At 40.8% G+C, this 25,955-nt stretch overlaps 1 protein-coding gene across 1 annotated transcript in view; it reads left to right on the top strand.

Moving 5' to 3' along the window:
• The first annotated feature begins 5,351 nt into the window (after positions 1–5,351).
• Positions 5,352–25,955, top strand: part of cul3b (cullin 3b) — a 28,469-nt gene continuing 7,865 nt past the window's right edge. The window contains exons 1-9 of the mRNA XM_036149592.1: positions 5,352–5,631; positions 11,132–11,329; positions 18,329–18,442; positions 20,395–20,555; positions 20,921–21,035; positions 21,241–21,469; positions 23,264–23,409; positions 23,493–23,669; positions 25,783–25,953. Coding sequence (XP_036005485.1) covers positions 5,569–5,631; positions 11,132–11,329; positions 18,329–18,442; positions 20,395–20,555; positions 20,921–21,035; positions 21,241–21,469; positions 23,264–23,409; positions 23,493–23,669; positions 25,783–25,953 — 1,374 coding nt within the window. The 5' untranslated portion in view covers positions 5,352–5,568. The remainder of the gene's footprint in view (positions 5,632–11,131; positions 11,330–18,328; positions 18,443–20,394; positions 20,556–20,920; positions 21,036–21,240; positions 21,470–23,263; positions 23,410–23,492; positions 23,670–25,782; positions 25,954–25,955) is intronic.

Below are 25,955 nucleotides of genomic sequence, written 5' to 3'. Positions count from 1 at the left end.
CAAAAAAAAAAAAAAAAAAAAAGTAAATTAAATGGGAGTTTTCTTTTTGCTGCAACAAAGGCTTTTGAGAGTTCAGACCTTTGACAGTTTTCTATATTGAGTCTGTGTTTGTCTGTTGATGTTTGTTATAGAGAGTCAGGGGTAAATGTGCCAAGCAAAGACTTTCCACTTCCTGGCCCAGCAGCGAGATGAAAACCAGACGTGACTTTAGGAATAGTTTGATGTCAGAGGGCCGTTGGCGACCGCGCTTCATCGCGACAGCTTGTCCAGGAAGTATAAAGCCAATCTACTGTATTTCCTCTCGTCACAGCAGGAACAGCGGGACTCAAACCTGTGATGTGATAACATTGTATGAATCACCTGTGACATATTTGCTAAAAGTGGCAAAAATATATATAGAGAGATATATATATTTGCTGTAAATAACAATGTTTGAAAACTCAAATGTTTTTGATTGTCTATCATTATTACATTGGGAAGGACTGTATTTCAATCTTGTATTGTATTTATAGTGTATGCTTCCTGATTTTCTTTTTTTTTTCAGTTTTTCTAAGCCATTTCTGAACAATCCCGAGCCCAAACTTCTACACAGACGATCAGAGAAAGTCATATGTGTACCTAAGATATGAGGGGATATATTCTAGCACAAATAAAAACCCAGTCTACTTGTATAAATTGTACTTAAACCAAAAGATAAATCTGGTCATCTTTAATCATTTGGTTGGTGGGCTCTGAGAGCTAGTGATCTGTTTATTTTCAAGAAGAAAGAAACATTCTGATTTTTTTTCCGTCTTTCTTGAAATAAATATATTGAAAGGTCTTTTGGCTGTTGCCGTGTGCTTGTACACAAATGCTTCACATTATAACTCTGGCATAAAGGTCCAGATGGGTGCATTAAGTTGCATGTTTGCACGCTGATGGTACTAAGTCGTTGCCAAATACATCTCTGTGGATGCAGCCGGACCATGCTCTATGATGGAGTGAATAGAAAAAGTCTCCACACCCCTATTAAATTAAATTTTGATCACTCGTGCTATTATTTAGCTAAACTTGATGCTTATTTTCTAGTTTAGTCTGCTTTTATAAGGTATTTTTAGGGCTGGGCAAGTTAACGTGTTAATTTCGCGTTAACTCATTAGACTATTAACAGCGATATTTTCTTTAACACGCGTTAACGCATGTTGCTCACATGCTTTTATTTTGTGAAGGTCTGTTGCTGCGGTGTAGGGGTTTGAATCAGAACAGTAGGTGGCGATAATGTGCCAATAACCTCGCTGTCAGCCAAGCCTCGGATTCAGAGGAAGAAAGGTGCTGGCCGGAAAAAACAAAGCCGACATGCGGAAGGCGGTGTTTCCCGCAGGAATTTGCTTAGGCGAGGCGGTGAGTTGGCGAACTGAACAAGTTTTGTGCGGAGCGGAGCGGGGGGGTCTGCATCGACGCCGTCAATGAAGTCGCTTCTCGCTTCAAAGTATCTATGTAGTTTTTGCCTGTTTTTCCTCAGCCATTCACTATATGCACGCGAGAAAGCAACAACAAAAAACCGAGTGTTAACGTCAAATAACCAAGCAACGCAAGCATATCGAGTTAGCAAGCATTTCAGTTTAAAGTTCTTCCAGCATCGAATATGACAGAAACAAGTTAGTTGTACCACTGCCAAGTTAAACTTTGGTATTGAACATAAAATGGTAATGCTGCTCCCTGCTGTTACCTCAGAAATTGCCTGTTTTTGGTAGATTTTTTCCCCATAAAGAGAATTCCCTGTCAGTGGCAATAAGCTTTAATTTATTATTATTGCTATTTTTTGTTTTACATGTTTAAGTTGAGCTTTACACTAAATATGTGTTACTGATAAGTGCTACAAATGTAACAACACTTTTGTTCATATGGCAGCAGAACATTAAAATAAAAGTGCTCTTTACACTACTTTTGAATTCATTCTTGGAGTTTGTAAATACAATGCGATTAATCGCGATTAATCAGGGCGATTAATCAGGGCGATTAATCGCGATTAAATATTTTAATCATTGCCCAGCCCTAGGTATTTTTAAAAATATTTTTGTGGTTTTTAAAGCGTTTTTTTTATTTTATTTTACCTTTATCTTTATGTTATGACTTGTTGAATGTAACAAGTGATTCTACATTTTCTACTCGCTACAGATTTACAAAATAAGGCTGAAGTTTAAGTTGCAGTTGTACTGTAGATGTTGCAACAATCTCCTGTATCTTTCACATGTCTGGACTTGGGGTTGTAGGATGGTAAAACAGAAGCCTTTTCATACCAAGAAAAACAACCAAGCCAGTTCTAAATTTCACAAAAACACATTTGAAGCACGTGGGAAAATGTGCTATGGTCTAATGATTTAGGTTTTTGTTGGTTTGTTTTTTACGTTTCTGGACAAGTTCATCACTGTGTGCCTGCACCTCCTGGTCTGTCTGCATCCTCTGGGGTCTCCTTCCCATTCCTGCCTGCCTGCCTCGTCTTCCAGTATTCTAAGTCTTAATAAACCTTTTAAAACGTACTCCGTGTTGGCTGGATTTTGGGTTCACACCTACAAACGTGAAACCACAATTTAACTTCTTAGGCATAATTCCAGAAAGTATGTTTAGCGAAGAACTACTTAACAAATAAAGACCTTCATACCAATAGGGAAGCATGGTGGTGGCTGCATCATGCTTTGGAGATGTTTTGCTTTCAGCTGGAACTGGTACCCAGTCCAGGTGAAGGAAATGATGAAGAGTTGCAGATACTAGTCAATGTTGATACAAAAACGTCCGACTTCTGTTGGAAGTCTGAAGATGAAGAGGAACTTAACTTACTACAACAATGGCCCAAATTAACAACAAAACAAGAAATGGCTTCACCAGAAGATAACATGTTTCAAATGGTCCAATCGGTATTGAAAATCTATATGTGGTGACCTGAAGAGGGCCCTAGACAGGAGATGCCTCTAAAATCTGATAGATTTGGAGTGGTTTAGCAAAGAAGAGTGGGAAAATATTATGTAGTAAACATGTGTCCTATCCACAAACACTGACTGTTGCCATTAAATCAAACGGTGCTTCAACACAGCATTGGTTTAGGGGTGTGCACATTTATGTAAGAACACTATGTTACGCGTGTTAAGATGCTGAAGCATCTCACAACCATGTGTCATCCCAAGAAAGTGGGCTAACTCACAATTTTGGGAAAGATAAACTACCTTGAATAAAAAAGCACCCAAGAGCGACTTTGCCCAAAGATCCAGGAGCAAATCAGTAATTGACAAACATGTTTTACAGCATGATGAAGCACAAGGAAAAAGTGATCACTAAGTCCATCGCAAAGATATTCCCCAGACCCTAATCTCATTGAGAATCTATGGAGTCATTGCATAAACTTGTGCATTAATATGGCGTAATGAGTGCTTCTCTCTTCAGCGTTGCACATGTTAGTGGGTGGGATACATTGGACTGAAGGTGATGTGGTAGAAGCAAGAAAAATGAACAAGTGAAGGCATGTGAATGAGTCTGACAAGGTACAATTTGTTATGGCTGGTTCACAGCAAGTTCAGAATTGCTGCTCTTGTGGTGTGTTTCCAGTCTGCGGTTATCAATATCTGTCAAAAGTGGTCTGAGGAAAGAATAGTAGTAAAGTGGCGACAGCACAGGGTCATGGAAGGCCATAGCTCCCTGATACATATGGGAAGAGAAGGTCTGATGGTTCGGTCCAATTCAGCAGACAAACTACTACAGCTTAAATCCCTGAAGACTTTGATGCTGGTTCTGATAGAAAAGGGTCAGATTACAGAATGCATCACAATCTGTTGTAAATGGGGTTGTATGGCTGTGGAGCATTGAGGGTCACCGAACATTCAGAGTAACCCTTTTATGCCTGATTGGTATATTTTGTGATAAAAAGCCTTCAAAACTTTTAATAGAGTAATTAATGCATTTCTAACATCACTGCAGCAGTAAAGTAGATAAGAAACTAAGTTTCTGTCAGACTCACAACTTTCGGCCATGTAAACCTATTTTCAGAGTTGAGCTAGAATTGCTTCGGGGAACATTCCCTGGAGGTCTCAAAACTGCTCTAATTAATGTTCTCAGAAAGGTTAAACACTGTCAGGGCAGAGCTCACCTGAGATCATGCGAGAGGCTGAAGAGAATCTGACTAATTTCCTCTATATCATATTTATTTAGACATTTGTGCATAATTCATTCAACATTATGTACATAAGTGTGTGCATCTATAAACAACAACCAAAAAAGCTTGAGCAATTGAATTTCAGTTGTTTTAATCATATGATTTGTATACTGAGTGCAATTAAGATGTAACATTTTAACATGTTTGAAATGGTTGATGGATTTGGTTTGTTACGCCTCAGAGAAATGAAGTGGTCTTTTACAGCTCATAAAGTAATCATTACCATACATTTCAGTACAACTAACGTACTGATTATTCTATTTAAACACGAGGCTTCTGTATATAACAAAGCAAAAACAAGAATACATTTAGGTAAACAGAATTAGCAAATATCTGTTATGGTGTTATGAAGCTGATAGTGTGATGCAGGACATAAAGGAACAAAAGAAAACTAATGTGTTGCCCAGTGGTGTAGTTTTTAGGACCTCTTTGCCTTGCAGCAAGGAAGTTGTGGGTTCAAATCCCAGCCTGAAGTCATTCTGCCATGTGTTTTCCCCATATATTCTGTTTACTCCCACAAAAACATAGAGATTAACTTGTTACTCTGGGTATGATGTGTGGAGTTGTTTTTTCCCCCATTGTCTTGGACTGGTGACGTTTTCATGCTGCACACTATCATTGACCCCTTGTGTCAATGATGGATGGATGGATAATCAAATAATGATAAATCAAACCTTCATTTTAAAAATTTGCAAATATTTTGGCTATATATATATATATATATATATATATATATATATATATATATATATATATATATATATATATATATATATATAAACTCAAAATGACAATTTCTAATATTTGTTAGTCACTTAAAAGCAGAAACGCAGCCTAAAAAACTTAGTTTCTTAATTCTTACTTGTACAATTGTGAAAAAAAAAGTTAATAATGCTTATACAGAAAATACAATTTAAAATTAATGTGAAGATTCAAACAAAAATTTTAAAATGTGGCTAAAATTTTATTATCAAGGTTTGTCACTGAGTAGCACTCTTCTAAGGTGCCTTTGCTTGAATAACTCTTCAGCTCTATGGTCCAGAATGACGGACAACACATTATTCAGCAAAGTAAACTGGTGACAAGTTTGAACTTGACATAAAATCAACTAAAGCTTAAAATTTTTAAAAACCCTTCGACGAAGTTCTCGCGTTAGCTGGGGAGCGTGATCTGTGCTCAAGAGAGGGCTGCAGGTATTTTCGCCATTGCTGTATGAAGAGTTATCTGGCCTGGCGCTCAGCTGTCAACATAAAAACTAGCGGTGCGGGACGCGGAGCTGCGGGGTCGAGGGAAAGCTCGTCAGCTGCTCCTTGAGCCAGTATTCAGCCCTGTCCCTCCCCGGAGAACACTTTCATGTGAATACACAGCCTACGGACGAGGCAACCATGTCCAATCTCAGCAAAGGCGGCACCAAGAAGGACACCAAAATGAGGATACGGGCCTTTCCTGTAAGTGCACGCCGCAGCAGGCGCCCCGGCTGCCCGCCGGCTACTCACTCGACCACCGCGGTCTCAACTGCTGGCTAACTGCTAGCAGGCCGAGCAGCTGAGCGGCTCCGACGACCTGGCTGTCCGTAAACAAAGTGCAGCCGTCACATGTGCCGTCGCCTCCGCTTGCTGGCGTGTAGCCGGCTGCCCGGTTTATTGTAGCACCGCCACATTTAAAGCTGTTAAGTGTCCTGCTTGTTTATTTTTTTTATTTTTCTAAACGATTGAATAAATGCGAGTCTGCAGACGAAGGCTAGCCAAAACTGTCTGTCGACGTAGCCGAGGCTAACATTTCTACCCCCACCACCCCCTCCTCATTCGCTCTTCTTGACACTTGTTCTGCACGCTTATTATTCTCCGGGGCACAGCGTGTTTGCCTTTAAGATAGCCCTGCCATCATATTTCCACCTAAAGGTTTTGGAGAGGAAAAAAATAAAGCGTAGGTCACAGTTAAGAGCTGTTAGCTGCGTTTCTAGAGCTACCAAATGGATGCTAACGACAGACAAATCCGCTAGCCTACATGCAGTTGGTGGTCTTTTTGGGCATTTTAGCCGTCTCTGTTATTTCATGACTGAAATGGTGATCACAGAGGTCGTCCACCAGCTTTTCTGCAAGTCACCTGAACATCTGATTATCAAGCTGACCTCATTCTGCAAAAGCACCCAGCAGACTGTGGGAGTATTTAGCCATCATCCATCCATCCATGCATGCATACATACTTCTGAGGGACTGGTTGCATGTACCTGCAATCATTCCAGCCCTCCTGCACCTGCTGAGGGCTACCCTGTCATGACATTCATGTGTTGAGCCTGTAGATGTGGAGAAGCACACGTTGTTGTTGCTCTTTGCATTAAGGCTTCCTCATTATTAATGAGTTAAGTATTGAGGGATCTGGAGATGAAGCGTTTTCTAAGTCACTATAATGGAGCTAACTCATGCACAGTGGGTTGCCATGCAGCAAGAAGGTCCTGGGTGAAAGTCCTACATGTTGCATGCTCTCTCCGGGTACTCCTGCTTCCTCCCACAGTAGGGCTGAACGATTTTGGAAAATAATCTAATTGCAATTTTTTATCTTAATATTGCGATTTAATGTGACCCCCCCCCAGTTTAATTTATCATGTCTTTTTAAACATATACAAAACAACAAATCAATTTGTTTCCATGCCGTGCGGATTAGTTGCTAAAAGACCCACAGCATCTAAACTTGGAGCAGAAATGATCGCGTTCTGCCTACGAAATATTACAACCAAAATTGCAATTTTGACTTTTCTCAGCAAGGACTATTTAAAACAAGAACTTTTAATATTTCTATTAATCAGAATATTATTTAAGAGAACAGCTTTTAATTGATCTGGACATCAATCCTTGTTCAACATAAAGTGCAACCAACAAGTCTATGTATTAAACTGATTGACCAGAACTTAATGCTATGTATGATTATATAAACTCTAAAACAAGTAAAGTTAGATTATCTCACTGCTGCAACTGTCTTCCCTTCCATGTGGAGGCAAACCCACTTCAAACATTTTACCGACACCTAAAGGACGCGTCTGATTCCCTAATTGTTACAGAGCCAAAAATTGCAGACCTCTACGATTTGGAAATTGCGTTTTTTAAAATCGTGATTATATTGAAAATGCGATTAATTGTTCAGCCCTATCCCACTGTCCAAAATCATGACTGTTAGGTTAATTGGCCTCTCTTAATTCTCCTTAGGTGTGAGTGTGTGCGAGAATGGTTGCTTGTCCTGTTTGTCTCTGTGTTGCCTTGCGATAGATTCACAACCTGTCCCCACCTCTCACCCATTGACAGCTGGAGATAGGCACCAGCACCCCTCGCGACCCTACAAGGGACAAGCGTGTTAGATAATTGAAGGATAGATGGAGCTAACCCAGAAAATAACTGTAGGGTGAATTTCAGGGATTTGTGGCCCTGAATTTGCCTGGATGAGTTAGATAAACAAACCAATCCAAGGGTAACTCATCTCACCCCTTTTTCCAGTTCACAGCCCAGTTTTCCCCGCACCCTTTTTCCGTTTTGTACTTGAAAACAAGCCGTTTTTAACCCATGAACAACACTGAACCACATAAGCTTAGGCTCAATCCGAAGACCCTTAATAATAGCTCCTAGCTCCTGTTTCTTGACCTTTCATGGGGTCAACGGTAAGAACTCTATTGTGGGGAGAAGAGGAGCCTCAGACTGCTGTGCTGAGTTCGGACAGCCTTTAACTTCAACGTCATTACGTGACGGAAACGCTCGTGGATGATATGAGCCAAATCCGGGCCTATGGCCTTCCTAAAATGAACTACAACGTGAGCGATCTCATCTCTCCGGACGTTTTTCATGATTTTTGTAAGGTAGCAGTGCTGATGCGTCATATAACACAAAGGATTGTGGGATACCTAAACGGTTCTTAGTGCCGGTTAGGAACGTTGTGGGGTTCCTAGGCAAAACTAGACGCGGGAGGGAGCATTCATTCTACTTTTCCTAGCTCCTTCCTAACTGACTGCACTATTCAGACAGCACTTATGGCGACCGCTGACGCTTTGGCTAAAGAGTCCTTGGTCTATAAGGGTATTTGGATTGAGCCTTAGTGTTCCTGGCAAGTATTTTGATGAAATATTTAGATAACGGGCCACCAAAATGCCCAAATTACACTTAACTTTATATCACTACTCTAAGGTTATACACCCTGTCTTCATTAATTGCGGTTCTAATGTTTGTTTTGTTTTTTTGTTTTTTATGATCACGAAACTGACTTGCAACTCGTGCATAAAAGAACCCTAAACAACACAATATTACAAAAACAATTCCTGTTCTGCACAAGAAGAGAAATGGAAAACGGGACAATCCAATTTTGATCAGATTTCTGCTGTCAGCAATAAAAAAACCTGCAGGTACCAAAGAAATTAGCTGTCTCTTGGTCTCCTCTGAAGGCGCTTTAGACTGACAAAATGAAGGGAGCCGTTTGAAGTCTCTCAGCACTTGCCTGTTCTAAAAGGCCACAACCCGTCCTGGATTCTTCCCTAAGATCTTATCCTCCACTTTAGCCGGCCTACTAAGCCTGATCTCATTGGCCAGAGACAAATTACCACACCAGGCAGTGATACAAAACCTTCAAAGAGATTAAATAAACACTTTCAAATGAGACATTGCAAGATGTCATTTCCCTTTAAAATGTCCAGCCATTAATGAAGCAGTTTGTTTTTTGTTTTTTTGTCTTTTGTAGCAAAATGTAAATTGAAAGACCGAGCATCATCAGGTAACAGCCCCAAAATGCTTGTCCACCAGTTGAAAAGCAGCATTGTTGATCACATTCAGTGCAGGTTGAGGGAAAGACTTCATAAAGTCAGGTAGCATGTGTTTCAGTGTCCAGGGTGTTTTAAAAAGATTCGTCTCATCAGGATCTGAGCTATCAACAGGACTGTGGTGATGCGCTCCCCCTTTAAGAAGGCTCAGACTGATTCTTTCGACTGCAAAGTTAATGAAATGTTCGCCGGCTTACCGTGAGCAACCCTGTGGTGGGCCGGTGGAAAGTTGTATTGATTGAGGAAAAACGGCTCTTGGATCAGTGAGTTAAAAACCTTTAACTTTGATCCACGAAATCAGACTCAGGTTTGCTGATTCCTGTTTGGACCGGTTGACTCTGACTAATAAAACCCACCGTCATGCAGTGAAGACCCATAAAAAAAGCTATTATATATATATATATATATATCTTTTTCTTCCAGTCCAGAATATTTTTGTCCCTTGTACTAATTATTGCCAAATGCACTATTGGTGTTGCCTATTGAATTTAACCGAATGCGGAGTCTGGAGAATATCCTAAATATTCCGCACTTATTGTTTTTTTGTTTTTTTTTTAAACCAGCATTGTGCTCTCAACCCCAACTTTGATATTTTGCGTTAGCATTTCGTCATAGTCTATCGTTGCTGATGACATAAAATGTTTAAACTCTTTTATAGTTTATAAAACAAAGTTTGAAAAGCTTAGTATGTCATGTGTTGAATAGCTGGAGTTGGATAAATGTTAAATTGCGCAGCTTTGTTGTAAGTAAGTAAACTTTATTTCTATAGCACTTTTCACAGACCAGGGTCAAAAAGTGCTGCACAAGTTTATAAAAAATAAATTAAAACAACATACAGAAACAGTAAAACACAGTATTGAGCTAAAAAACAAGTTTAAAAAAGTGGGTCTTTAGTTGTTTCCTAAAAGTGTCTATACACTTGTATATAGTGTATAGACTGTTGTATAAAGAAGAGGAATCCACCTGGACTAATGTGACGACTTACTGCTTTTATCTTACATCTTCATTTGCTTGATAACATGATTAATGGTAGTCGCTGTCAATAGGATGTTTGGATTTAGTTTTTTTGGGGGGGTTTTTCCTGTCAAACTCGGCTGATTAATTAGCTGTTTAATCACTAAAGGCGTCCAGATCAGGAACTGATGAGGTTACTCAAAGATTCATTGACAGTAATGGAGAAAAAGAGCAACAACAGTCTCTTATCTGCTGAAACAGCATGCCAAACATAGCTTAAGCTATCTTACAAAAATGTTGCGGAATGTTTTGACTCAATGCACTTTAAAAATAGAAATAAAGGGGGAAAATAATACAAAGCTAGGGCTGTGGATTAGCTAAATTGTAACCGTACTGTCTGAAGGAATATGAACGTACACATTTGTCGTTTTCTCAAGATAACCCAAACTCCCTCGCTCGCTGTCAAACTACAGAGGTAATCGGAGGGCTGGATGATATGGGGGGAAAAAGATATCGATAAAATAGAAATCGTATTGCTCGATATCGATAATTATCAACAAATTCAAAACATACTTTAAGTGCAGCCCTGACCATTTTTATGCTGTTGTTTAGTGATCTATTTTATTTTTTTTTTAGAAACTGAACACACAAACACTGAATTCAAATTCAGCCCTTTATTCAACCAAGTTTTTACCAAAACTACAAGTTTTTAAAAAAGGAAAAAAACGAATGCTTGCTCTCTGAACTCTTTGAAGGGGGCGGGGCCTGGTGGCAGACCATTCCTGGGTCTGCGATGTGATTGGTTAGGAGGATTATTGACTGTAATATTGACCTACAAGGCTAGAATGCAAATGAAAGGAAAACTTTTTATTTTATTGAACTTTTTATTTACCCTTTTTTCTATAATCGATATACGTTTATCAATCGATATATATCGTTATTGAATTATTGTCCAGCCCTATAATCTAGTGCTAGTTGGAGCTCACGGGCAGCCAATTTAAACCTGATATACTCCTAATTATTAAAATGCTAGGTTTCCTACAGGAATACTGGATACTAATTTGTGTTCAGACCGTCCGACTATAACATGTAATCTACGCTTGTGGAGAAACCGTAGACAAATAGATTCTGACTTTATTATAATTCAATGACTGGACTCTTGGGTCTAAACGTGTTTTTTTGGGGTTTGTTTTTTACAGATGACGATGGATGAGAAGTATGTCAACAATATCTGGGACCTACTAAAAAACGCCATCCAGGAAATCCAGAGGAAGAACAACAGCGGCCTGAGCTTTGAGGAACTTTACAGGAATGCCTACACGATGGTGCTTCACAAACACGGAGAGAAGCTTTACACGGGCCTGCGGGAAGTTGTCACTGAGCATCTCATCAACAAAGTAAGACTCTGCAGATCGCTGCACAAGCAGCCCCAGAGAGAGTCTGAAGGTCAAGTGACGGCAGATTTAGGGAAACATTTAGAAGAGTGCATCTGGCTGCGTTTTGACTGCAGGAGCTGTTTTATTTGGGGGGGGGGGGGGGGGGCTTTGAGTTGTTCTTTGCTTCAAACCCGCAGTTCCCACTGCCTGCAGTGCCAAACAGCGTTCTGGCTCAGATATTTATCCCCCTAAAGAGACTTTGGTATTCATTTTTTCTAATTGGTCGAGTCCTGCTAAGGTGTCACTTCCGCCTTTTGTCTCTCCTTGATCGCTTACATAATCTCATCAAGATGTATTTAATGTAAATGTTGTAAACTACGTTTTTGTCTGATCAGTATTTGATAGAGATTTTTGCCTGCTGTGAGAGCTTAAAGAACGATTAGAAGAGATCAGGCCAGTTTTTGCATAAACGGTAATACTACAGCAAGAAAACGTTAACCTCTGGATGTTGCTGGGGGGAGGGGGGTATTATTATATATGGCACATAAATGCGGCCCAAATAGTGCAGAAATATTAACTATGTTGTTTTTGTGTTCAGTTTTTTTTAGTAATACAAGTTAAAACCCAGTTTGTGGTTTTTGTGCGTGTGCAGGCTGCTTCTATGCGCGGACACCTCTCTACTTTAGGGAAGGGTGTAGTTTCTTAACCTGACCCTAGCCAGCTGAATTTCGCTCCGCCTAGCTTCACTCACATCCATCTGGGACATCTCCCATAGAAAGTGATTTCTCCAACCAATTTTATTGTCCAGCCAATCAGGACGCAGGGCTGGAGTTTCATAGATGTGACGTAGTGGAGAAGCGACCGTAAAAAAAAACAATGGCGGCTCGCATCGAGGAAGCAAGCGTTAACATTGATGCTGCTATTTCTTCCGTGTTGTCCAATCTACCTAATATTGTTTCATTAAAAGAACATCAGAGAACGGCTCTGAAGGCTTTTGTTGGTGGAAACGATGTTTTGTTTTCCGGGGCGCGTCCGTGGCGGAGCGGTTAGCGCGAAACATGTTAGGAGGCCTTTAGTCCTCAACGCGGTCGGCCCGGGATTGACTCCGACCCGCGGCGCTTTGCCGCCTGTCTTCCCCCCTCTTCCTGTCAGCTCACTGTCAATAAAACGCGTAACACTAGAGCCGCGAACACATAAAAAAAAAAAAAGTTTTGTTTTTTCCTGAGTCGTTATCATCAGCGTCAGGGGTTAGCTTCGGTGTGAGTGGTTGAAATAGCACGTCGATAAAGATGACAGACAAGTGGCTTATCCAATCATATGCAAGGATTTTTGATAAGGCCCAGCCTTCAATAAAGGCAATTCCTATGGAGAGGTCCCAGATGGATGTAAGTGAAGCTAGGTGGAGTGACATTCGTCTGGCTAGAGTCAGGTTAGTAGTTTCTCACTTCTCTGTTTAATTTGTCTTCTGTACCCTTCGCTCAACTTTGAGGTCTGTGTGATGTAGGCCTTTCACGATAACAACTTTTGCTGGACGATACATTTTTCTAAAAACTATCGAGATAAATGATATTGTCATCTGGAGACGTCTTTCAACTAATTTAATAATGGCATAATAACATAAGTATATCCTCTGGACCACACGCATCCTCTGCAACCCACCAGACCACTACCGCCAGGATTCCCCCATTTTCTGTGGGAAACCCTGTCAAGACTTAACCCCTCCTACACCGAGGAAGCGAAGAGGGAGGGTGTGCAGACACCGATGCATCGTGCTGAAACCTTTTTGTCATCCCGTCTCAGGGAGAGGAGGCAGAAACACAAAGGGAAAGAAACAAGCGTGCCTACGCAAATCATCACACTTATTTTAATTGATCATGTGATTAAAATTTATCGTGCGATTAATTGACTTATTGATTATCACGACAGACCTATAGTGATGATAATGTTGTCACCTTTATCAGTCTTCGGGGGTCCTCCCAGAGCTTTGTAGCTGCAGCAGCTAATTCTGAGAAGGAAAACTCATCCATCAGTCCTCAACGACTGTAGACCTGTTGCCCGGACATCCCACGACTTGAAGGTCGTAGAGGGACTCCTGCTGGTCCGCCCGAGTAAGAAAACAGGCAACTATCAGGACCGCCGCGGAGTTGAAGATGCCATCATGCACCTGCTTCAACAAACCCGCTGTCCTCTGAACAAGGCAGACAGCACCGTGAGGCTCGTGTTCTTTGATTTCTCCCGTGCCTTTAACTCATCTCTGGCTGATTTGCTTTGTTAGAACCTGCAGAACGCTCAGGTGGAGGCCCCAGCAATCGCCCCGGGTCAGAGAGAGGCCGAAAAACAGACTGAAGGGTCGTGTTTTCTAACCAGTTAGTCAGGAGCGCTGCAGGGGAGGCCAGTTAGTCAAAGCGAGACTCAAAGGTCCAGGTGCTTTATATCATGGTGCTTCTGTTTCAACCCAGGCGTTAAAACTCAGCATCACTTTTCATATTGGGATTTGTACCATGGTCTGCATTAAAAACAATCATGGAATTTATTTAAGGACTAAATTTGCTGCTGCAGGTCTCTGTCTTTCTCGCAGAGCAAAGACTGTACTAGTTTAATTCAGTAGCATCTTTTTAAACCTTGTAGGACAGATTTTGCTGAGCACTGGATCTGGTAACTATGAGATCCTTCAGTTGCGTTTCAAAGCATGTAATTAGTGGGATATTGGGTTTGTTTCTTCTTTTAACAGCGCTTCTTACAGGTTTTAGATTAGGGATGTCCTATCATGATGTCTCTTTTTCTAATATGCCAGATACTATGTTTGAGTTAAAATCAATCCCATAAAAATACTTCAAAACAACACAAAATTTCAGCAGTACTTATATAGATGCTTGATCTACATTAGTATTATGGTTGTGTCCTCTGTTAACCCAGTCATATATGATCTATGACTCTGCAGCCTCTATCAGATTTTCAGTTTCTACAGGACGTTTTTTAATATCTAATATTAATATAATCTAATTAGACCGCTCCTCTAATCCTCAGCGAACTCACATTTTCCTGCTGTTGAGGGTTTTGTACCTAGCACTTCCCTTGAATAATTTGCTAGTGGTTGCATATTTTCCCCCTTTTTTTCATATGATTCATTGTAGGGATGGGTGATATGGACTTCAAATCTTATCACAATATATTGTGATACTATTATGATAATGATAAAATTGATAATAAAGACTATTAGCATCTTCTTTTAGTCTTTTTACAACTTTGTGGCTGTGACTTTGTGTCAATTATAACCCCATAAATGCAAATACTTTCCTTAAAAACACAGTTAAAAATGTAACACTGTTTCCGCTACATGTAATTGATCGTGGCGTTTTGCTCACCATAATCAGAGTTTGAAATTAATATAAACATCATGAAACGTTAAAATATACTTTATTTTGAAAAAAAAAAAACACTGCCTGCTTCTTCCTGTCAAAGCTAGCTTGTGGCTACTGTCAGCGCTGCTGTCAGGAAAGGAGACAACAGTCCAGTGTTGCCCATTTAGCGTCTTTGTTGCTATATTTAGTGACTTTTGAGACACCTCCAGCGACTTTCTTCCAAAAAGCGACTAGCAACGTGTCTGGCGAGTATTTTGGTGTTAATGAGGACTTTACGTGAACGCACTAATTGTTCTGGAGTCGCCGTATTGAGGCAGCAGTGAGAGCTGGTATGAGCTATTTCCTACGTCGTGTCTGTGTATATTCTCAGTTATCCGGTTTCATCTCAACAGCAAACAGGCTTAAATCGGAGACTTTCGCTCAGTTCTATTGTCATTAGATAATGGCGTAGTCTATCAAGAAAGTTATAAAGAATCCTACAGGAAACCCTGACATATATTAAAACAAACTTCAAACTATCAGGACACAAGTTATGTAAAGAAATGGGATTTTTATCAATAAACTTCACACAGTAACAACATTCACTTATATTTTTTAATTTATTGATGCTCTGAAGAAACCAACAATGAAGAAAATAGCTAAAATAACAATACTAGCAGTTTTTGAGGTTTCAGACATTATTAATTGAAATTCATCGTTGTCAATATGAACCCAAAGAAAAGTTTCACAGTAACGATAAAACGATACGATAAAGCCCCAGCCCTGATTCAGTGATACTTTGACCTGTAACGTGTGTCTGCGTGGTTCCAGTTAATCGTGCGAGGACAAAACTTGGAGAGAAGTTGTTCTCCTGCTTCACAAACTTGGGGCTTTCCTCTGAACCTGAAAGGCTGGTATCTCATCCGTGCTCTACGCAGCTCTGCCACACTGCTGCTGTTTGAGCAGAGCACAGAGGAAGTGGTATCATACAGACTGTATTGGCTGCTGCAGCTCTCTGCCTCTCTTTCACAGTGAATGTCGTTTTAAATGCTGGGGGGGGAAAGTCAACGTTTTAAGATAGTTTCTTCCCATCATACATAGCTGTTCGTTGAGTGTCAAAGCTCATTTATAAATGTTTCTACATGTAATAATTATTAGGAATCATTAGCTGAAAGCTTGAGAGATGCTTTGAACAGTGATGCACTTGATGCCCGTTTTGCTTGTGACATAAGTTTTGGCCACACCGTCCAGCCCTAGTTGGTACAAACGACTCGAGGTGTTCTGGAGAGAAGTGTTGAGAGCACAAATGTGGGTCCTTTGGAAGTTTTTTTTTAATGCAAGAAGCGATGAAGACTCTCCTCATTTTTCTGTTGTTTTTTTGTTTCGAAATTACAGCCAACTATCAGTAATCAATCATCCATTTAATCTACTGCTCCAACAGTGTGCCATTGTCTAGATTTACACCAGTCAAACTCAATGCAATTAAAAAAAACAACTTGGGTGATTATAGGCGTGTTAAGCCGGGCGTACACTGTACGAGTTTTTCCCCTTTTCGGGCCGATTCTTCAGTCGTGCGAGCATTTTTTGAATCGGCCGAATTTCAGCTTGATCGTAGAGGGGGGGAGGAGGGGGGACTGGCTTCTCACGACTACCTCCAGATCAGGAATCGGACGATCGGTGAAAATCAAACATGTTTGAAATTCAGTCGGCTGTCGTGAGGTTTTCGTGAGCGCATCCTGCTGTTCAAGCAGAGCTACGAGGGGGCGCCCTCCCCTCCTCTCCGTCCCCGCCAGCGGAGGGAGGGAAGCGGGCGTCCCTGAAGCGACCTCCGGCCGGTGTTGGGGAGGGCGAGCCGTCCGGTCCGTGCAACGCGCTGGCCGCCTGTTTCGGCACTCCTCCGCTTGCTGGGGGGGGGGGTGGTTGCGGGCCGGGCGACCTGCCGTGCCGCGCGGCCGCCGGTGCGTCTCGTCCCTCCTCTCTCCCCTCCGTTCCCCTGACGCCCGGTGCCTCCTGCGGGCCTCGCCAGAGCTGGGCTCGAACCCCTGCTCTGGGTCCCTGTCACCTACCGTTGCTCGCCTGCCTCTGCCACCACAGCGAGCGGTTCCAGAGGGGACACGACGTACAGTGTGAGCAGTCCGGTCTCGTCCGAGCGTCGCGCTGCACAGATCGTGAGCGGTGAACTTTTTAAACCCCGCGGTTCCGTCGCACAGTTTGAGATGTATATAAGTACCACGACTGAAAAACTCGTACAGTGTACGCCCGGCTTTAACTCTGTAGGTTCGAGTCCAGTAGGACCTAACCGTGTCATCAACCCAGCATGCATTGTGCAGGGGGAAAATGGCAACGTCCAATGGTGAAAATATAACAGGATAGACAATTTTTTTAAGAAAATGAGTGTTTACGTATCACAAACAGTATTTTTTTTAAGTTAATAGGAAAGCTACAGCATATTTGGGCCAACATGTTCAACTAATCATGGATCCCTTTAAGCACCATGCATTCAGGCTTCATGTGCCCCATATATGTTTGGTGACATTTGTTGTTTGATGCAAAGTAAAAAGTTTGAGAAGGTAAAAAGATAGTAAAGTCGATAAACTACAGCGAAGATGTTTCATTGCCGAAACGTCACAGCTCGGACGGAGACAACCTTTAAAAACTTTGTTTTTGTTTTTCAGTAGCTGGATAGACTAAGAATTATCCGGGATCTAAGTTTGCTATGATCCTAAAGCAGAAAGACATTAACAGTTTCATTATTTCTGTATTTATTGCAAGCTATATCATGATTGTAACATTTCCCAGTATTATCCCATATAACAACTTTTACTAAACTCTTGCAGCCCTCATGCCCAGACCTCAGACAGATGCATCCTAATGACAAGTGAGACAGAGAAAACTTAGGAAAGTCTGGGTTTGTCATGACTGGTGATGTTGCAGTCGTTTACAAAACCACCAGCATCTGAGGGTTTTTTCCAATTTACATCTCCAACATGAGCCATATTTATGCTTTGAAGCATATTTGCTGCTGATATTTAGCTTTCTGAAAGTCATGTTAAGTGACCTCAACAACACAGCTTAATACAGATTTATCCCTCGTTAATATCTCTACAGCCACCAGTGGATTAAATGGATGATTAATTACTGATAGAGATCTGTTGAATCATATTTATTAGTTTTGAATAAAATCGTAATTCAATTAAACCTTTGGAAACTAGTTATTTTCATGACATTAAGAATTGCTGGGATCGTCTCATCTTCGAAGTCTTTTAAGCATTTCCAACCCGCTAGATGGCTTATTTTTTTTCTCTCTCCCTCTGAGATCTAGTTGAAAGGTGTGAAAAGGAAAAAGTTAGAGCGTTTAAGTGGTGAAATTGATGTGACACGTGCAGCTGAGGTGATAATTCATCATCTCTGCCCTAAATGAGATAAAAAGGGAAGAAGGTCAGCGTGCCCTGAAGTTTTTCCTCCTCTGAGGCCCCGAGTTAAAAGCGCTGAGTCACGCTGCAGCGTGGCTGGAAGCGCTCTGCAAACGGCCAGCGAGGGTGGCAATAACAGCTTCTTCCAGGTGTCCTGTTTTCCTTTATGGATGCTATGTTTAAATGTTTTTCTGCCACTGAGACCGCAGAAACCGCTGTAGCACCACCCATGTGAACCTTTCTTCTTTTTTTTAATTTTGCCTAAGGTACGAGAAGACGTCCTGAACTCCCTGAACAATAACTTCCTCCAGACGCTAAATCAGGCGTGGAACGACCACCAGACGGCCATGGTGATGATCCGAGACATCCTGATGTACATGGTGAGCTGAAATGCTGGCTTGGTGCTGCTTTTATCAGAAAACAAAAAGTTAGTTGTTGTTTTTTTGTTGTTGTTTCTGGATGTCCATCAGGTCCTGCGTCTGCTTGTTGTCAGCCTTCCTAAGCAGTTTTAAAGGCCACCACTGTTGTCATAGCCACGTTCGCTGTGCTACAGCTGTTAAACCTTTACATAGATTTTTCTCTGCATGACTAAAATCTAATTTGGATCGTTTTTCATTCAACAGAATGCAGTTTGCTAGTCTTTGATATCTTGGTGTATCTTGAATGTTGTTACTGCTCCACGCTTGGAGGCAGGATCATTGAAACAAGCACCTCCATGAATATGTAAGGAGTGACAGGTTTAAAAGGCTGTAGTTTTACTTTTTAATTTCCTAAGTTAATTTTTTTTTTTTTTTTAAACACAAAACTTCTGCACTGCTCAAAGGTTGCAGTAGTAGGGTGGACGATATAGAAAAAAAGCTTGTCGATTTAAAAAAAAAAAAATGCATATTGATCGATATCGATAATTATCAAAAAGATTTAAAACCTGGCTCTTATGATATTGTTAAATGATTTACTTTTAATAAAGAACACATAAACACTAAATCTCAATTAAATCCTTATTTAACCAACATTTTTACCCATAACTGATTTTTTTTTTTTTTTTTAATTACTGAACTTAAGAGACTGGATGATGTTATTAAATACTGACAAAGAATAAACTAAAGTGACCAGTAAAAAGACCAAAAAAAAGTTAAAAAATAAATAAATAAATAGAATAGCCTATTTAGGTGGGAATAGTACACTAGTTACTCCTCAGGTTTCATTCTCTGTCTATATAGTCAATTGAGAGGCTGACGCAGGGCTGAGGTCCGAGGTTGATGCGTGTAAGGAAACAGACTGCAGCTCATTTTGCACTGATTCTCTGCACTCCCACATGGTTTAGGGAGTGCTGTTAGAGAAAAATTTGCGTCCCAGAACTTTATATCGTGGATCAAGAGTGGCGAGTAATTGTTTGAAGCCAGGTTTTCCAACTGCAGACAACAGCATCATATCCATCACTATGAAGCATGTTACTGCATGCATGATGTCCTTATGCTGCTTGGACGCTTTTTTATTTTATCACAAAGAAGAGAGCCCAGTTTAGCTGCTATACCTGCTTTGTTTTGGAAGAACTTCCAGAAGATTCCTGCGGAGACGCGGAGCGGCTTACGTGATGAAACAAGTTGGTTGCGTTACCAGACTTTGTTTTTACCGGTTCCTTGCAAGTTTTACAAATCACTGGTTTATTTCAGTCAGACTGGCGAACTAGTAAAACCCCGTTTTGGGACCGTTTCCTCCGCCGCTCCTTGCTGCGACATATTCACGTGCTCTGTGTTGTGGTTTGAGAGGGCGGCGCTTTGTGACGGCGTGTCTGGGTCCGCGATTACGATTGGTCGAGAGGAAGCAGTGACTGTAGCATCAACTAATATGATAGGCTGAAAGGAAGGAAGGAAAACTCTCTATCGAACTTTTATCTACCCTTTTTTTTCCCTATCGCGCCACACGTCTATTGATCGATATATATTGTTATTGAATTATCGTCCTGCCCTATGCAGTAGCATCCATTAATATCGTCCGTCACAAAGGTTATATGTGGATCATCATCATAACTGCTGATAGCTGCTGTTTTCCATGTAAATGTGAAGTTTAAGTCGGTTAGCAACAATGGTGACCGTGTTTTAAAATTGATGATAAATTAATTCATACATTTCTCTGGCTTACCAGCACTGGAGCCGCTTTGGTGGGAGAACCCTAAAATTTTGTGTAAATGTCAGCTTGCAGGTGTTTCCAGCTGAGTACGGGCTTATAGCGGCTTTTGCCCCGTCCATCTTCAGGAAACTGCAGCCCCCACATATCCTACGACACTTTTAACCGTTCTTTGTTTTTGTTTTTTTTGTTTTTTGTGCCAAAGGATCGAGTTTATGTGCAGCAAAACAATGTAGAGAACGTCTACAACCTGGGGCTCATCATCTTCAGGGATCAGGTGGTTCGCTACGGCTGCATCAGAGACCACCTTCGACAGACCCTGCTGGACATGATAGCGCGGGAGAGGAAGGGGGAAGTGGTGGACAGGTAGGCGAGCATTGCGCATCAAAGATTAAACCTCATGAGTAATTCCCCATTAAGTAACGCCTAATTATGGGAGGTTTAATTGTGATCAGAGAGAGATTGAAGTTAGAAATAAAGGCGCTGGTAAAACTGTTTGGGGGAAATCTTTAAAGCCTTGGATGTTTTAAAATATTTATCTTCCTGAACCTCAAGCTGCGTCGGGTCCATGAAGTTTCCAAAATAAAGAGTGAATTAATATTGAGAAGTTGGCTGGTGGCTATAGATGATACAATGTACACCCCACCAAAAGATTATTTTTTTTTTTTTAATAATTTTAGGTTTTTCTTTCATGTTCCTCCAACATGTGGTGTGCTTCTCCTCTCCTTCAGGGGGGCCATTAGAAACGCCTGCCAAATGTTAATGATCCTCGGCCTTGAAGGGAGATCCGTTTATGAGGAAGACTTTGAAGCGCCGTTCTTGGAAATGTCTGCAGAGTTTTTCCAGGTTTGGGTGAAATTTCTCTCAGCGTAGTAGCTGTATTGTCTTGAAATTAAAAATCCGCTTTTACCTGTTGCTGCATCTTCTCTCTCTTCCTTGGGGAGCCGTAGACATACGAGAGCATGCGAATGAAACCTTGTGCAGATTACTGCCAGAGCAGCGTTGAACCACGGCTGATGATTATTCCTATAAATCCCTTGTTATCACGTAGATGGAGAGCCAAAAGTTCCTTGCAGAAAACAGTGCGAGTGTGTACATAAAGAAGGTAGAGGCCAGAATTAATGAGGAGATTGAGCGGGTAATGCACTGCCTGGATAAGTCGACGGAGGAGCCCATCGTCAAGGTGGTGGAGCGGGAGCTCATTTCCAAGCACATGAAGACCATCGTAGAGATGGAGAACTCGGGCCTGGTCCATATGCTGAAGAACGGCAAGACGGACGGTATGGGTGCAGTCACGTAGTTGGTTATTTCTGAAAATAAAAGCCGCACAGGCTGCAAATATGACACAGATCTCATTTCACAGAGCAAATAAACGGGAGGCTCCAGCTTCTCCCTGTTACTCTATAAAAGCGGCTCGAACAGGATTTGATTTAAGGGAAACATGGACTTTACTGACTGTTTAGTATAACTTTACTCTTTTTATTTGCGCTTTGCAGCTAAACAGCGTCAGCCAAAGGTCCACATACACTCATTAGCATGAATATTGGCATTTTAATAAACGAGATGCCTCTGAACAGTCCCTTTTGCGGGATGGAACAAATGTGCAATAAACAATATCTTTTAATTTATAATAAAAATATGGATTGGATGTGCTGTATGGGTGAGAAATATGGACCGAATGGTTTATCCCAATATTGTTTTTTTTTTTATTGCAGTAACAAAAGTTCTAAGTATTTTAAAGTCTATTGTAGTCATTTTACAACATTACCAGCCGCTCTATGCCAGGGAGGTAGTGGTAATGAATGTGCTTCCCGTGATCTTAAGGCATGGCTGCTGTATGCACTAATGGATCGGCCAACACATGCACGTATTAGCCGATACTGATACAGGAAAAAATGCAAATATCTGCCAGCCGATGTATCCGTCTACCTCTAGTTGAAGGGAAACTTCATGTTTTTAAGCTTCCTGCACACCTCCAGCTGGATATTTGACCACCCTTATTTGTAATTGTTGGTGAAGTCCATGTAAATAATTAGTTTGCCGGTATGGACCTGATTTTTAATGGTAATCCACCCATTTATAGCTGAGAGGCTGTCGAGGCTATCCCAGAAGCTAAATGTTAGCCTGCTTTATCCGTTCTAAAACCACGATGCGTGTTTCAGATCATTGTGCTGTTGTAACTTCCCGCTGTATAAACGTTAAAAGCATTTAGCTGTTGAAGTGAAAATGGAGAATTTGAAGATGGTCCTCCTCCTTTGTGTTTACATGCTACAGTAGTACCACTGGCACAGAAACAGACCTACAGCTTAACACTACCGCCACCATGCATGTTGTCAAATCTGAAGGCCTCTCTTCCAAACGTAGTTCTTGTTTTTTGTGACTCAGCAGCTCAAATGTAGTGTTTGCACTCCTGCAGACTTTAATTGAGCTCGAAGGTGTTGATTTCCAAACTGTCTTGCTCTAAGTGATTCGCTGTGGGTAGCCTCGGCGGTCTTCCAGCGTCTCCTTTTATCAGAAAGAGATCATTTGGTTCAGATGCTTAAAAACTTGGAGGTGGTTACGTGTCGACACAATGAACCCAATACATCAAAACTAGGATCAGATGGGTTACTTTCTCTCCTAAAAGTCCAAGCCTCAACCCCATTAATACATTAATTGACTAAAAACTGAGTCTATGTCAGGAAACTAACCAAGTTAAAATAGTTTTACCATTTCTGCCAAGATCAGAGGTCAAATATCCTGCCAGGAATTTACCAAAACTTTGTTCATGGTTTCTCTGCAAGTAGCTGAGAAACATTTAACCAATAGGCCTTTTTAGGTGTGTGTGTGTATGTATGTTAAAGAGATGTTGATTTAGAGAAAAATGCATTCAATTCGAACTTCTTCTCTCAGTTCTTTTTCATTTTGATTGATCTCGTGCCCCATAATTATTATCCAAACTTAAAAGCCAAGCTTGATATTCATGTTGATGACTGTTGTGTGTCTGAACACCTGACTGGCTCTGAAACACCTCAGGAAAGACGGCGGCTCGTTTTCCGTCTGTATAAACATTGGTTTCTGCAATCCGTCCACAGATTTAGCGTGCATGTACAAGTTGTTCAGTCGAGTTCCCAACGGGCTGAAGACCATGTGCGAGTGCATGAGCTCATACCTGCGGGAGCAAGGCAAGGCACTCGTTTCCGAGGAGGGGGAAGGAAAGAATCCCGTCGACTATATCCAGGTATGCTCTTTAAGAATCTTGTTTAAATATGTTGAATCAAAAAGCTGTTCTCATCACCGCCTCGGTCTGCTTCCTCCTCGCAGGGTTTATTGGACCTGAAGTCGCGTTTTGACCGTTTCCTCCTAGAGTCTTTCAATAACGACCGACTCTTCAAACAAACCATTGCTGGCGATTTCGAGTACTTCCTTAACCTCAACTCCCGCTCACCAGAATACCTCTCGCTCTTCATCGATGACAAGCTGAAGAAGGGAGTAAAAGGGGTGAGTTAATAGCTCTACTTTTTTTCAAACACTATATTGAGTTTTTGCATGTATGAAACATAGAATACATGCATTCATACAACAAAACATTGAACACACCCCACCCACAATCAACAAGATGTAAAATAAAATACAATTCTGCTACAAAAATGATACTAATGCATAGCGGTAAATACATTTATGAATATAACGTTATCTTATGAAAGACATAGTTATATGAATCAATATAAATCTTAATAGGTGCTATTCTTTTATTTTGTTCCATCTCACTCATTCATTTCAACATGGTTACTTTCCAAAATTTGCATCAGGGTGTCCCATATTTTTTTCAGTACAGAGACAATGCAAAGTGCTTTACATGATTAAAATACAGGAAAATAAAACAGAATATAAGCAAGTAGGAATAAAATAAAGAAACAAAAAAGAAGCAGTTGGACTAAAAAAGTTGACCTAATGCTGTTTCAGTAGAACAGTTTAACTAGAACAGTCAAAAACAGTCCTAAACAAATGTTTTTAATCTTGATTTAAAAGAACTCAGGTTTTCTGCACTTTTACAGTTTTCTGGTAGTTTGTTCCAGATAAGTGGAGCATAGGAACTAAATGCTGCTTCTCCGTGTTTTACTGTCTTTCCTGTACCCATTCAATTCAGTTTTATTTCTATAGCGCCAATTCACATCACGTAAAATCTCAAGGCACTTCACAAAGTCAAATTCAGTCATATCATCCAGACAAGATTGGTTAAAAAAGTTTCCTCTCGAAGGAAACCCAGTAGATTGCATAGAGTCTTGATGACAAGCAGCGTTTACTCCTCATAAAAGAGCCTGGGTTCCTGCGGATCCTTAAAAAGTCTTAAAAGGCATTGAATTCTGTAATATAAAACTAAGGCCTTAATTGGCATTAAAATGTCTTAAATCAGTCTTTCTTAGGTCTTAAAATTGTTACCAGGTCATAAATAGGATTTTATTTTTGTAATCCTTACCAAACAGTAAAATAATTAATTCAATTATATTTTTTTTAAGTTTATCGAACGGCTCAATGTAACCATTATTGGTTCTGTCCCGATAGCGGAACCGATAAAAACTGTTGCGGCCGGACCATAGCTGCGAGAAAGAGTTGGCACTGATTTATAGTTTATTTTAGTAGGGAACAAAACAAAGTTTGTAAATTCAGTTCAGTAGTTGTTAAAAATATATCTGTAATTTGTGTGTTTTTTAGCTTTCCTCCTATATGGAATGTTTTTCAAAATCTTTAACATGTCTACTGAGCCAGAAAGTAATGGTTTATGTTAAAATAAACATTTGGGTGAAGTTGTCGCAACCAGGTTTATCTTGTTTATCGTGAAGTTGGTCTTAACTTTTTATTTCAAGTGGCATTACAAAGTCTTAAAAAGTCTTGAATTTAACTTGCCGTATGCTGTAGGAACCCTGAGTGCGTAGAGCCACAGGGACAGTCATCTGCATTGTTGATGGTTTTGCAGCAGTCCCTTATACTGAGCATGCATGAAGCGACAGTGGAGAGGAAAACTCCCCTTTAACAGGAAGAAAAACCTCCAGCAGAACCAGGCTCAGGATAAACGGTCTACTTCCTCGACCGACTGGGGGTTACAGAAGACAGAGCAGCGACACAAAAGCACTGAAGCACACATTGATCCAGGAATCCTTTCTATGTTAGAGGGTAATGGCAGATGTACCTACTATGAAGAAAAAAAGACAAAACAAAAAGTTAATGTATGTTAATTTCTCCATAGCAAGGCAAGAAGCCACATTGCAGTCGTAGGACAGTCCATACTTTACCATCTTAAACACACAAGTCGATAAAGGGTGCTGTTTATAACCAATATACAAAACTTTGCCTCTAAAGGAACCAGCTCTACTTACCTTATTGTCAGCCTGGTCTAGCATAATCATGCAAAATGTATCACCTTACTCAAGTTTATGTCCTTTTTTGTCGTAATCTAAATCAGATTAAATGAGAGATTACCTTCAGTGTTTGTTTGTTTTTTTTTTAGGGGGGTTAAAGCCTCCATTTCAGGAATTAGTATAGGACCTAGTCCTGTTTTTGTTGTGTTGGGAGTGCTGACCCTGTGCCACGCTTGGTGTGTTTTATCCATCAGCTAACGGAGCAGGAGGTGGAGTCCATACTGGACAAGGCGATGGTGCTGTTCCGCTTCATGCAGGAGAAGGACGTGTTTGAGAGGTATTACAAGCAGCACCTGGCTCGAAGGTTGCTCACCAACAAGAGCGTCTCAGATGACTCTGAAAAGAACATGATCTCCAAGCTAAAGGT

Source organism: Fundulus heteroclitus, chromosome 18 (genome assembly GCF_011125445.2).
Source record: "Fundulus heteroclitus isolate FHET01 chromosome 18, MU-UCD_Fhet_4.1, whole genome shotgun sequence".
Lineage (NCBI taxonomy): Eukaryota > Metazoa > Chordata > Actinopteri > Cyprinodontiformes > Fundulidae > Fundulus > Fundulus heteroclitus.
The sequence above is the reverse complement of the archived record's forward strand: the minus strand, read 5'-3'. Positions and strand labels throughout refer to the sequence as shown.